Source organism: Saimiri boliviensis, chromosome 9 (assembly GCF_048565385.1).
Source record: "Saimiri boliviensis isolate mSaiBol1 chromosome 9, mSaiBol1.pri, whole genome shotgun sequence".
NCBI lineage: Eukaryota > Metazoa > Chordata > Mammalia > Primates > Cebidae > Saimiri > Saimiri boliviensis.
The window spans coordinates 79,635,180-79,649,556 of NC_133457.1; the positions used below are offsets into that span (position 1 = coordinate 79,635,180).

Below are 14,377 nucleotides of genomic sequence, written 5' to 3' on the forward strand. Positions count from 1 at the left end.
GAATTGCTGTATGGATAGCCGAACACTTGGAAATAAAAAGACAAAAAAAATTGCTTAAGTAATCAGAAAAAAAAAGCATTGTTAAAGAGTTCTGTAGCTGAGAGTTTTAATGAGAGAGGAGACAAGTGACAAGTCTTGGGCTCTTGAGCTAGTCCAAGTTTAAAGAGCTCGCCTGGGGATTCCTTCACAGTCCCCAGTGGAACCAGTCAAAAGAGCGTCATGCCTCCCGTGTCCCCTGACCCTCCATTCAATCAAAAGCAACAGACCCGAACAATCAGGGAACAAAACCCTCATTGCCCAGTGTAACCTTCCAACCCCGGAGCTGTATGGGCCGCTAATCCGCCGCACAAAGCGGGCCGCTGCTCTTTTCTTCTCCCTCGCCCGGGCCCAGCGTGGCGCCCAACTGCTGATCGGCTCTGGAACGTCCCAGCAGCGCGCCGGGGGCCTCCGGTGTTTATTTATCGGGCTGCGGGCTGCGCCGGGGGCCTCCTGGAGAGCCGGCTCCGCGCCATCCGCGCGCCCGCGCCAGAGCAGCCATGTACCGGCGCAGCTATGTCTTCCAGACCCGCAAGGAGCAGTACCAGCGCGCCGACGAGGCTTCGCGCACCGCCGAGCCCGAGCGCCCGGCCGACGAGGCCTGGCCTGGGACGACCAGCTTGGCGGCGCTGCAGGGGCTCGGCGAGCGCGTGGCCGCCCACGTCCAGCGGGCCCGAGCGCTCGAGCAGCGCCATGCCGGGCTGCGGCGGCAGCTGGACGCCTTCCAGCGCCTGGGCGAGCTGGCGGGGCCCGAGGACGCCCTCGCCCGCCAAGTCGAGAGCAACCGCCAGCGCTCCCGGGACCTGGCGGCCGAGCGCGCCCGGCTGGAGCGCCAGGGTACCGAGGCACAGCGCGCGCTCGACGAGTTCCGGAGCAAGTAAGCGGCGGCCATCGGGGGAAACCGAGGCAGGGCGTGGGCGGCCCCGGCGGCGCGGGGCTGGGAGCACGCGGCCTCCCATGCAGGGGTGGAGAGCCGTCTCTGGTCCCCTGGCGATCGATGACCTCATCCCTGCACGCAGATGGCACTTTTCCTTAAGCTAAGACTAGCTTCTATTTCGATGGCACGCCACGGCTTACACGAAGTTGTACCACTTACTCTTCATATGTTTTTAAATTTAGGTATAACTTACATGTTATAAAATGCACAGATTTTAAGTGCACAGTTCAGTGAATTCTGACAAATGTACATACCCGTGTTACCAGGAAAACAAGCGAGGTATTTCCACTACCCCTGAAAGTTCCCTCCTCCCCTTTCCCAGTCAATCCCTTTTGCCCCAGACCACAGGCGCCCGTTCTGATTTCTGTCACCGTAGGTTGACTTTGCCTGTTCTACAATTCCACAAACATAGAATCTAACGGGATGTACTCTATTGCCTGGCTTCTTTTGCTCAGCACATTGTTTTTGAGATGTATCAATGTTATTTAATCCTTACAGACTTATCTGTACTGCCCCTGTTTTACAGATGAGGCGACTGAGGCTCAGAAAATGTGGGGATTTGAGGCAAGGCCCCTCAGCTCCCTCAGCTAGTGAATTGCTGACCTGGGATTGGAATTTACGTTCTGGGCATCCTAAGTCTAACTGCCTTCACGGCATGGCAGCTGACACCTGGAAATTATGTTCAATACCTGTCCTCTAGGGTCTTGCTACTCAAAGTGCGGTCCATGGACCTGCAGTATTGCCATCACCCGGGAGCCTGCTAGAAATATAGATACTTGGGCCTACCCCAGAACTCCAGAATCAGAATCTGCGTTTTAACAAGCTCCCCGGGTGATCCGCAGTTTAAAAACTTAAACGTTGGCCTGCGCAGTGGCTCACTCCTGTAATCCCAGCACTTCAGCGGGAGGCCCAGGCGGAAGGATTGCCTGAGCTCAGGAGTTCGCTGCCAGCCTGGGCAACATGGTGAAACCCCGTCTCTACTAAAATACAAAATACTAGCCGGGTGCAGTGCGCGCCTGTAGTCCCAGCTACTCAGTTGGCTGAGGCAGGACAATTGCTTGAACCCAGGAGGCGGAGGTTGTAGTGAGCCATGATTGCACCACTGCACTCCAGCCTGGGCAACAGAGCAAGACTCAGTCTCAAAAAAAAAAAAAAAGAAAAAAAAAAAAAAAAAGAAAAGTTAAACATTGAAGATTAAGGAGCACTTGTTCAGGGCATGATCTCCCCTCCCACAGATTGAATAATGTGTTAAAATCACCTAGGAGCTATTAAAAAAAATAAAGATGCAATTTGTTAACATTTTTTCAAGTTACAAATATGTGCGCTCTTTGACTTGGAGGGCCGCTTTGAGGAATTTATTATATGATGCTCTCCAGCAGGTATGAAACTGCGTGCCTGCACAGACACTTGCTGCAGCAGGATCTGCAATAAGCCTGGAACCAAATAAATGGCCATTAATAGGAGACATGTACTTCATCCCTGTAATGGAATACTATGCAAAGAAAAATATGTTATCGTTATTTAGTTTCTTAAAAGGGGAGAAGAGGAGAGGTTTTTTTTTACTTGCATAAAAAGAATTTCGGGAGACACACAAAGACACACACACACACATACACACACACACACACACACACACACACACACACATGCCCCAGTGACACTGGCTACCTGAGGGGCATAAGTGAGTAGGAACTGGGCAATTGGGAGACGGAGGTGGGAAGGAGACTTTTAAGAAAATCTTTTTATATCTTTAAAAAATTATTTAGCCATGGGCCAGGTGTGGTGGCTCCCGTCTATAATCCCAGGACTTTGGGAGGCTAAGGCAGGCAGATCACTTGAGGTCAGGAGTTCAAGATCAGTCTGGCCAATATTGCGAAACCGTATCTCTACTTTAAGGAATACAAAAATTAGCCAGGTGTGGTGGTGTGCGCCTGTAGTTCCAGTTACTTAGGAGGACCAGACTCTATCACACATGCTCATACCCACACACACACGCACACACACAAATATTTAACCATGTAAGATACTTATCCATTTAAAATTGCATAAATGAATTTTAAAATGGAGATGTACCACCCCTAACCTGGACCTCAAGTGGAGCCCCAAAACTTATATTTTTAATGAGTGTCACTGGTCATTCCAGCCAGATTTGGAAATTCCAGTATAGGGTAGCCAGAGAATTTCTCCAAACCTGCTCTATGTTTGAGTTCCAGTTTCTGAATCCGAATCTTGGGTAGATTAGTCAATGTTGTGTTCTGAAGGCATTTATCAAATCACATTTATTGATTCGATTCCTGTCAGCTCTTTTGTTTTGGGTTTTGATCTATAGTAACAGACTTGCAGCTGGTAGAAGGGACCTGAAAATCCACCTGTTGTAGCACTTCATGGGGAAACTGAGCCTGGGAGAGGGCCTGTGGGTGGGAGAGCTCGAACCTGGGTTTTCTCACCCCGGGTCTATGTTCTTTTGGGAGCACTGTATCTTGAGAGAATCCATTCTTGTACTCCTGCAGTGTAAGGTCCAAAAATAGGAACTCATTCAGACGAAGCTCATGTTCTCCAAAGCAAAGGGGGGAAGTGCCCTGTGGTTCAGACATCCAGGGAAGCTTGATGGGCCGTCAGGATTCTCTGGATGGCCTTTGTGCTGGCATTAGACCACAGTCTACTGTACTTCGGCTGGCAAGCATGACATCCATGAATCCTTGTTGAAGGAAAGGCTATGTTGAGTTTTCCTGGTCTTTTACTGATTGGCTCTGAGTTATATGCCCATCATGAAGCAGTTCCTTCGGGCTCTGTGATTTATTTAAAATTCATATTAATTTAGTCCCTCCCTTTGCCCCCTTGGAGAAGTTTTGACATTTGGATTTTGACATTTGGAAACTGAGCCTGGGAGAGGGCCTGAGAGGGTAGTGGGAATTGTAACTCATTGTAGAAATCACACTCATCCACATCCATAGGCACATACATCCACATCCACATCCACATCCACACCAAGTGTGAGTTGATGGCTAGCTAAAGCCAGGTGAAAATATGTGGAAAGGGGTTAGTAGGTACAGCCTTGGTTCCATGCCAGCATTAGGCACAGTCTCTACCTGGCAGTTGAATAATTTCAAAATCAGGTCTTTAACAGGTCAAAGACTAAACAAAACACTAAATAAAACAAGAGTGAAATAAAAACAAAACTACCAAAATGCAATGACAGAGTCAATTATCCAAATTGTTGAAAACTAAAAATAATTTATGTGAAACAATCAGTTAATTGAAGCCAGTTTTTCCATTTTATGCTTTGTGGGTTAGGCTTGGTGTTAATTAGGATTGGTTTCAACTATGAATGACATAAACTCCAAACTGACATTGGCCTACTTCAGACCAATTAGGATGACAACTATAAAAAAGAAAACAAACAGAAAATAAATGTTTGTTAGGATGTGGAGAAATTGTGGATTGTTGATGGGACTATAAAATGGTACAGCTATTATGGAAAACAGTAAGGCAGTTCCTCAAAGAATTAAAAAATAGAATTACCATGTGATGTAACAATTCCATTTCTGCGCATATACCCAAAAGAACTGAAAGAGGGTCTTGAAGAGATACTTGTACACCCATGTGCATAACAGCATTGTCCACAATAGCTAAAATGTAGAAGGGATTCAAGTGTACATTGACAAAGGAATAAACAGAATGTGGCATATACATAGAATATTGTACACACTTAAAAAGGAAGGAAATTCCGACATATGCTAAAATATGATTGAAACTTGAAGACATTATGCTAAGTGAAATAAGCCAGTCACAAAAAGAAAAATATTGTATGATTCCACTTACATAAGGTGGTTGGACTTGTCAAACTCATATAGAAAGTACAATGGCGGTTACCAGGGCTGAGGAGGGAGAAAATGGGGAGTTAGTATTTAATGGGTACAGAGTCTCAGCTTTGCAAGATGAGGAGTTACAGAGGTGGATGTTGGTGGTGATTTCACAAGATTATGAATGTATTTACTATCACAAACTGTATACTTAAAATGGTTAAGATGGTAAATTTTATGTTATGCATATTTTGCCACCTTCCCACCCCGAAAAAAAAAACAGAAAAAGTGATATTGGCTTATCCAAAATGTTTCTCTCTTGTATAAGGAATGGATAAGCAGTTTAGTATGATGCTCTACAGTATTTGGGACACAAAAGGTTCTGTGTGGCCTTCAGCAAGGGAATATTCATGTTTCTGGCTGCAGGATGGAGGGAGGGATGGAAAATCAGAAGAAAAGAGCACACAGACACCATTGCTTACTAAAGGTATCTAAAAGCTGGCACGCAGACTTATGCTTCCATCCCATTGGTCAGGACTTAGTCACATGGCCACACCTGGCTGCAAGGTATGCTGGAAAATGTAGTCTCTCTTCTAGGCAGTCCTGCACCTGCCACACATCAAGGGCTCTAACTCCCGAAGAAGATGAGAATGGGTATTTGGGGATTACCTTACAGGCAACAAGGGGAGGGGTCATTTAGGAAGGAATCTTCTCTCTTCAGGGTTAAAATTCCCATAGAGGGAAACCTTCATTCCGACCAGAATGAATTTTGGAGTCTCTGCTTCCCTAATCCCTATCATTTTCTAGAAGTCCAGAAAGGAATCAACTAGAAGAAAAAAAAATACATCTGTTCCTAGTATCTGTTGCTTTCTTAATCTTGTGAATGTTTAAATTGGGGGAGTTTGTTGCTCTATCCAGACAATATAGTGTGGTTATCAAAGCAGTTTTTGGTGTCTAACTCAAGTGTCAGTCCTGACTCCACCCTTCTCTCAGTTTGGAGTCCACCAGAATCCAAGCCTAAGACAGGGAGTTGGGGTCAAGTAGCTTCTTTGGAACATGATCTCGGAGCATCAGTAGGGGAGTGAAGAGATGAGACAGGAAGGGAGGACAGCCAGTGCTGAGTGCATTAGCAAGCAAGTTTCCATCGCGGGCAACCGGAGCTCCACCTGCTGGGAATAGAACCTGCCTCAGTTATCCCAGCTGAGCAGAGAAGGAGCTGGGGTATTTATGTGCCAACTTGCCTCCTTCAGAGTTTGGGGGCTGCTCCCAGGGGCCTGACTCCCTGGCATGTCTAGCCTGCCCCACCCACCTGCCCAGAGGAGGCCAGCACTGTGTGGGAGTGATGCTTCTGGGACGAGGGGGAAGTGCTGGGAGCATCCGCCAGAGCTTCCTCATCTTTAACGCAGCACTAACAACGACTGCTTTCCTCTAGGGTGTTGTAAGGATTAAATGTCACAATCCAGAAAAATAGACATGTTACGTGTGTCAGCAAATAAAATAGTATAGGAAATCCAAGTACGGTCAGGTTAATGGTGGTGTAGACTGTGCAGGGCAGTCTCCTGTCTCTGCCACTGCTGCACTTGGGTATAGATAGGCCAGAATATAATTCCCTTATCCTCGAGGTGGCTGGGAATAAGGCTGTAGGGGCTGTTTGGGCCTTCAGGCTGGGAGACTCCTATTCCACTAACTGCCCCGGTTACCCCATGCAGTGTGCAAAGTTACCACTTTCTGCACGCACCAAAACGTGAAAAGCATTGGGAGGCAGTCAGCTAGAAAATGCAGCATTCATTAGCTACTACTTTAAAATTAATACCCTCTCTTTAGAGAAGAGGGCATCGTACCCAGGTTGAATTTAATGCTGATTATGTGATCCACACATATGAAGGCATGATAACCACCCATAGCTCACTTACGTGTCCAATTTGCAGGTATGAAAATGAGTGTGAATGTCAACTGCTGCTAAAAGAAATGCTTGAACGGCTTAACAAGGTGAGTGGAACACATCATTGGGCTTTTGTGGCTTCATTGCAGTGCTGAACCGAATGGTGGAAAGGCATGTTTCACATGCTTCTTCTTTATGTTACTTTAGCGGTCACTTCTTTTGCATTCGCTCTCTTTCCTGACTTCTTAATTTCAACTGTTTAGGTGTGTGAACTCTCACACCTAAACACACACCCCTCTCGCATGAGAGAAACACAGACTATGAAGCTCGTTGGCTATGCTAGGCTGGCAAAAGCTGCCAGCATCACAATGACAAGCTGCTGTTTTACCTGTCAGAGGTACTGATTCCCAACACCAAATTTAGGAAGGCTCTTGCTTTGGGCCGTGGTTATTTGGACACAGCGATATCTCTGTCCTGTTAGCTATGAGTGTTGAGATTGCTGCTCCACAGGAGAAGTCTCAAGAGAACAGAGGAAGAAATTTCAACTTTTTTTTTAGAACTCTCATTTATACATGACCAAAAGCCCCAGGGGAGGTGCCAGGGGTTCTTAGCCACTTGACCTTCCTGCAGGGTTACGTGGAGTTGTTCTTTGCAGAACAGGAGTGATTTCCTTCTTGGGATTCTCCATTATCATTCTAACTAACTGATTGGATTTTCTGCTTTTGCCAGGAGACTCTCACCACCAAAAAGCAGAATGATTCTGGACCACCAGGGTTGGTCAGAACCAGGGATGGCAGATAGCTTTAAGCCTGGCCGTTTTCTGATCATTTCTGAGCTCAAATGTCAGAGCGGAATGACCCATGGAGACTATTTAGTGGAAGGGCTGCTTCATTAGGGCACATGGCTGCCCTTCCCTGCCCCTTCCATGCCTACAACTCATCAAAATTGCTGACAAAACCACAGACTCTTCCCTGTCATGCCTAGGTATGCTTTAGGCTTCTTTGCCACGTGGAACGCCAGGCAGCCACTTTGGACAGTCAGGGTTAGTGCCAGCTCTTTGCCATCCCTTCACTTTGGCCAGCCTTTGCTGTCTAGGATTACTCTGCTGATTGAGGGGAAAATCAGAAATAGAATTCTAAGGAAACCCAATTTTGCTTTGTCTATGTTACCTGCCCCTCTGCGTGTGAGCACGTATAATGTGTTCAAACCAGGACAGTGTGCAAAAGAGGGTGCTGTCCATAATTACACAGGTCAGTCAATGCAGACTGGGACTGTCTCAAGCCAGCTAGTGGGACACATGGGCACCCCAGGTAGAAACACAGAGATGGCAGTGAGAACGCGCTTCAGGAAAGATCTGAAGACACAGACTCAGTAGTGGGTGGAGAATAACAGCCTCAGCCTGTCCGACCTCTGAGCTGGGAGTTGGGCCTTGTTAATATCCGGCATCACCTTGCTGTTCTACTGACACCTGTAGCTCATCCCCATTCCTGTGTTGGGTGGCAACCTCGGGCTGCCAGTCACTCCGGCCCTCCCAGACCCTGTCCCCAACACTTCTACCTGGTGCTTTGTGAGCATCTGTCATCACTGCAGGCGGGGCTTTCTCTTCATTTGTCACTCACACAGTGTCATCCTGGGTACTCTTCAAAGAAAGGGGAGGAAGAAGGGGATTCCTCTTTTACCCTTGATGGAAAATGACAGTGAATTTAAAAAACAAGCTTCAACTTTCTCTTGTTTTCCTCCTTTTACAAAAGCAATACGTATTCTCAGTAGAAAAACTAAGGCAACATAACGAAAAATAAGGAAAAGGCATCACATAGTACACGTTCATATATATCGTGACGTAGAATGTGGACATTTGAAGTATCAGCTCCGTAAGAATATGATGAAGGTTCTGGGGGAAGATGCTACCAGGAACATGGGCATGGCCAGCACAGGGAATTGACATGACTGGCTCCTGGGTCCAGGTAAGACAGTACAGCTCACAGTGAGCTGCACAGCCCCAGAGAGGAGTGTAGCCTGGGATGAGGGACCCCAGCTACTGCTGAGCATCGGTGAGACTGTAGGCCAATTGCCTCGTCCCTCTGAGCCTCGGCTTCTTCCCTGTGAAATGGAACCACAATACTCCCCACCCACCACAGGAGTGAAAGTCAACCTGACTGGTGAGAACTAAATGATGTAATAATGTGGATGACTTGCCTGTCACCTGGTGGCGCTCAATCCCTGGTCACTATCGTTATTACAGAGCACTTGATGCGACAGACACGAGCTTGATTTTCTCCACAGTGTGGATGCAGAACCCTGGTGAAGTGAGAGGTGACTTTAGAAAGTGCATGGAGGGGCGATAGTTAATTGTTGTGAATTTTTTTATGACTACCTGTTGTTTACAGCGGGTGACATAAAATGTTCCTTTCCAAGTAAATCTAGGTAAAAATGAGTATATTTAAAGAAAAAGACAGAGCAAGTAAGATGCAGGTGGTCCTTGGCCAGTAGTAGAAATCATGAACACAGCAGGCAGATGCCGGGAGCTGGGGAGGGCCTTGCGCGGCCTCAGAACAGCCTGTGGTTATTGGTGGGGCAGGTTTTATCTTCAGAAATGACCTAGTCCAAATCCTTCTCTGGGCCAGTGAGGACATTCACCCTTGGTGAGGTTAAATGACTTCAGAGCCTTGCAGCTCAGCTGTGGTAAGTGTAAACAGGAGTTGGGGTCTTTTGTGTTTGTGGTTCATTCTTTACCTCCAAAGAGTAGTCAGGGAATCGGTGTCACTCAGAGGCCAGACACAAAGCCAGAGAGTTCTTAGCTACAGCTGGCCCCATGGACCTTGATATTGGTGTCCTGCCCACATACCCCGGGCCACCCCGATGGTCACTCAGACATGCTGAACATGCTGATCATTGCTTGCATCTCTTGGGCTCTGGGAACAGGCATGGCCCACATAAGGACAGTCCAGAAACACTGGGCATTAACACCCCAGGAACAACCCTCAGTTGCTGTGGACGGGTAGGTGGATAAGTTCCCCACCCCTCATAGTGATGGTTCAGAGCCGCGTTCCACATGGTCCCTCAGACGGTCCCCAGCAGGACTGAGCTGTCTACCATGGCAACCTGCTCATCACACTCCTTCACTGGTTTTGTTCTCTTCCTTGGCTCACTGCCCTCCCCTACCTGTGCTTTCTGGGATAACCTCCCAAATAAGCAATAGGTACCCAGTCTTTGCCTTGGGGTCCATTTCTGGAGAACCCAGATAGTCCTTCAAGGGCAGGGCCAGGTGAACACTGGACCCTTTTGTTCTGTGTCTGCTGAGATCATCAGACGACATGATAGAGGCTGAAATTCATATTGCGTCAGCTGGTCATGTGAGTGATTTTGGCCTCCAGATCTTTGAGCGTCTTCTTACATCAGATAACAGGTTTTAGCTCTCCACTCAGTCTCAGTGCCTGTTTCTGTTGGCCTCACTTGTGCAAAGGATTCATCCCTGGGTGCGGCCATGGGACATCACTGACCCAGTCTTTGCATCCTACTTGGAAGATGTCGCAGTGTATATGAAAGGACTGATGGCCCCTGCTTTCACAAAACCACCATGCATATCTTCATGCTGCCTGTGTAATCAAGCCTACAGAAAGAGCTCCTGTAGTTTTATCAGCCAGATAACACTTGGAAGTGAAATAAACTCCTAAACACGTTACCTACAACCTATGGCCAAAGTTATTCAACTTCTCAGCCTTTTGATGTAGTAGGAATTGCAGATGACTTTAAAATATTCGGGTTTGCTAACTTCTAGAACTCACAGTCACCAAATACATACATATGAGGTTACTGGTCTGCTATGATGCCTGATTTGCTTATCTAGGAAACTGTAAGCAGCAGACTTTACAATCTCCCTCTCCTTTTTTCTTTAAAATCCCCGGAATTTTAAAATGATGTGACTTCTAGTCAAATGCTTTTGCTTAAAAACAAGATAAAAAATATTTAAAGGCTGACATATGTGCTTTTTCATGTAATTCATGTGTCTCTTAAAGGTGCCTGTGAAAAGCAGCAAGAGGCCAGGGAGTGCAGGGGAGTGCCGGCATGAAGCCCTATCTTCAGGGCTATGCCCTCATATGCCCAAAAATTCCTCTGAGTCCAGAAAGGAACATCCAGAGAAGAGAAGGAGAGGAAACTGGGAAGGAAGAGGAGGAGGCTGGGGTTGGAGAGGCAAGGGGAGCAGAGGAAGAGTCAGGATGAATGCAAAGGGAGAGAGAGCAGAGTTGGGGAAACTGAGGCAGAGGCAAGCGAGAGGGTGGGGAGATGTAGAACTTGCCCAGTGCCCCCTTTCAGGCCAGCATCAGTACCTGGAAGAACAACCTGAACAGTTTTGGAAGGGTTTTTGGCATCTAGCATTGGAGGACACGTGCTTTTAATTAAATACCAGATAACTAGAAATCTTAATGAACTTTAATACCCATTCTTTAGCAGTTGGGCTTTTGATGGAGTTCTAGGATCCCTGTGAATAGGTCAGCAACGCTGTATTTTTTTCTCCCTTTTTAATCTTAGCCATTTGAGTTAAAAGGGCTGATTTTTCTATAAAGCTCCAAATTGTAGTTATTTCTCCAGCTCCTTTCTAAAAACATGGCTGTAAATAGTCTAGATTAGTGGTTCTAAAACTTCAGTGTGTATCAGTGTTACCTGGGGTGAGGTGGGGGCACATTAAAACTCCTGGGCCCCAGCCCTAGAAATTCTAAGCCAGTAGGTCTGGCATCTGCTGGAGTATTTGCTTTTCTGATCCGTTCCCAGGTGTTGTGATCCAGGGACCACACTTTGAGAACCACTGGTCTAGATTTAGGACATAGGCAATATCAGGGTGGGAATGTTTTGTAAAATTAGACTATTGACCCATAATCTCAATTCAGAAAAATCTAGATGATTCTGCTGGTGAAGCTTTTGAAAATTCCGCTGACAACATCCACAGCATAATAAAAACACAAGCGTCTACACATTTCTGAGTTCTGGCGCAAACAAAAGAAAACACTTCCAAAACAAATTTTCCTAAATGTATCAGCAGCTGTGCATTCCAGTGGCCCCTACTCACCTTTAGGAGTTTGGGGTCAGCTTATCAGGTGATTATCTTCAAAGCAGGACAGTGTGCTTGCAAAAAAATCTGCATAATCCCTATGTTAAGGATAAATACTGACTGGCCTTTTATTATCACTATATGAGCAGTTTTAAATATTTAACTGATGGGACCCAGTGCTGGTGGTTTTGGCATGATCTAAGAGGGAGGTGGGGAAGAATGACAGGCACCTTGAAGGATGGAGTCAGGGCTCAGCACTCAGCTCTTGGCTAGTAGAGAGAAGCCCATGGCAGCTTCCAGCCCCGTTGTCTTCCACTAACTTCCATTCACGAGCTCAGTGACGCACTGCATCAGTCTGGCCTCAGCCCTGCATCTATGGAGGGAGGCTCTGGACCTCAAGGTGCATTTGACAGAGCCCTTACATTGCATGGAGTTGCTTCCCTCTGAGGGAAGAGGGCAGCCGGGCACGGAGGCCTCTTCGCTTTGCTTCAATGCACTGGCTTCCATGGATTGCTTTGTTCAAAGGATGGCACATGTGGCTTAACAAACATAAGAGTACCAGTGACCCCTAGGGTCCACTCTATTTCTAAAATTTGGAATGTTTGATTTCTTATAAATAATCACACAAAGGGTTTTTGAAGCCCTATTTCCAGTCCTTCAGCTTCGTGGCTCAATCATGGCTGCATTTTGGTAAGAATGATTGAGAATTCTGTGTCCCACCCCATCCTCAGCAGTTTTTTAATTTAATTTAATTTTTTTTATTTTTCCCTTTCTGAAAGGTCAGAACCTCAGCAGTCTTAAAAGGGGCGGAGGGAAGACAGAACATCCACCCAATACCCCTGCACCTCGGGCCCAGATTTAGCCAGGCCTCTCTGAGAGTATGGTTCCACCCCTGGGGCTGAGAGTCGCTCCACAGGGAACCACTGCCTCTGGAAGGCATAGGGATGCATCCCCAACACTGTGAGTTTCCTTCCCATCACGTGGTCCAGCTGTCAGGCAAGACGGTGGTCATGTGGCCCGTGCTGGCCAATCACAGCTCTCCTGGGGGAGGGATGCAGGGATGAACTGATTCAGAGCTGGGTCACTCTGAGGACAAAGTGTCTCCTGCTACGTAGATCCCTGGGACTGCCCTGGTTTCCGTTTTTCCCGAGGTTTGGCAGGTTTTTTGTATTTTACAAATTACTCAGGGTCTTTCTGGTTCCTCCACCCTTTTCTGTTGCTGGAAAGATTCAGGCTTCCCTTTCCACAATTTCTCTAATGAAAGGGCTTCACCAGGCTTGTGAAATACTTCTGGGTAATTCAAAAGGCCAGGCACCAGGATATCCAAGGGGGCTCACTTCCCCTGGGCTAGGAACACCTGGATTTGCAGTAGTGCATCAGTCTGGGACTGATGGCCCCGGGCTGGGCAGCACACGCCTTTTGGAAGAAGAAACCCTACAGCTGAGTTTTCCTTAGACCCTTCCTCACTATCCTTGGGTCAGAGGATGTGAGGACCCATCATTAAGGGCCCAGAATGGTAAACTCCTGAAGGCAGGGCTTGTTAAAGGTCAATGGCTAATTAATTAAACACATGAATGAACTCAGAAGCTAAGTCCCATAGTTGGATTTCATATTCTTGTAGTTTGAACAGTTCAGTATCCTGGATCTGGAAAAATGTGTCCCTTTTTGTAATTTGTTGCATTCTTTTATTTCTGATTTAAAACAAAAAACTTAAAAAACTTCAGACCATACGTAGATTTATTGAAGGGAGCGAATTTCCCACAAGCGCTTGCTTCTCCCAGTCGACAGCGGTGCTGGTGGCAGCAGGGGCCCGGTGCCAGGGCCAGGAATCAGGAGGAGACGTGGAGAGAGCAGGTAGGAGAGTCCAGGGGCCGGGATGAGGAAGTACTTTGGACACTGGTGTCCTTCCCCCTTCTGTCGAGGGTTCCTTACCTGGGGATGCACCCTGGAGCAGAAACCTGGAGAAGCACTGAGGAGGAACAAGATCTTCCATTGCTGAAAATTGCTCCCATAGAGCAGTGCCATGCAGCATGGCAGCCACCAGCCACACGTGGCTGTGGAGCACCTGCAATGTGGGGAGTTTGAATTGAGATGTGTTATGAGTGTACAATACACAGCAGTTTCAAAGACCTCATCTGAAAACAAGAATGGAAGATATCTCACTATTAATTTATCGATTACATGACAACGTAATATTTTGGGTATACTGGGCAAAATAAAATATATTATTAAAATTAATTTCACCTGTTTCTTTTTATTTTATTTACTCTGGCTACTTCTAGAAAATTTTAAATTGGCCTGGCGCAGTGACTCACATCTGTAATCCCAGCACTTTGGGAGGCTGAGGTGGTTGGATTACCTGAGGTCAGGAGTTCAAAACCAGCTTGGCCAACATGATGAAACTGTGTCTCTACTAAAAATACAAATGGCTAGGCATGGAGGCTCACACCTATAATCATTAACTAAGCGTGGTGGTGCGTGCCTGTAGTCCAAGCTACTTGGAAGGCTGAGGCAGGAGGAAGCTCAGAAAGAAATGTTTTAAGTTACATTCCTAAGGGTTGCAGACTGACTAATTTGATCTAGTACAACTCTTAAGTTCTGTAAGATAAAGTCTTCTGTTCTCTTGGGTAGATAAAAGATCTTCAGAAGTTTGAGTTGGATGAGGGTTGGCC

The 14,377-nt window shown here is 46.7% G+C and overlaps 1 protein-coding gene across 2 annotated transcripts in view; it reads left to right on the top strand.

Annotated features, from left to right (window-relative positions):
- Positions 1–536: 536 nt before the first annotated feature.
- Positions 537–14,377, top strand: part of BFSP1 (beaded filament structural protein 1) — a 39,124-nt gene continuing 25,283 nt past the window's right edge. For both annotated transcript variants that reach the window (XM_003933179.4, XM_074406207.1), the window contains exons 1-2: positions 537–913; positions 6,705–6,765. In XM_003933179.4, coding sequence (XP_003933228.2) covers positions 537–913; positions 6,705–6,765 — 438 coding nt within the window. The remainder of the gene's footprint in view (positions 914–6,704; positions 6,766–14,377) is intronic.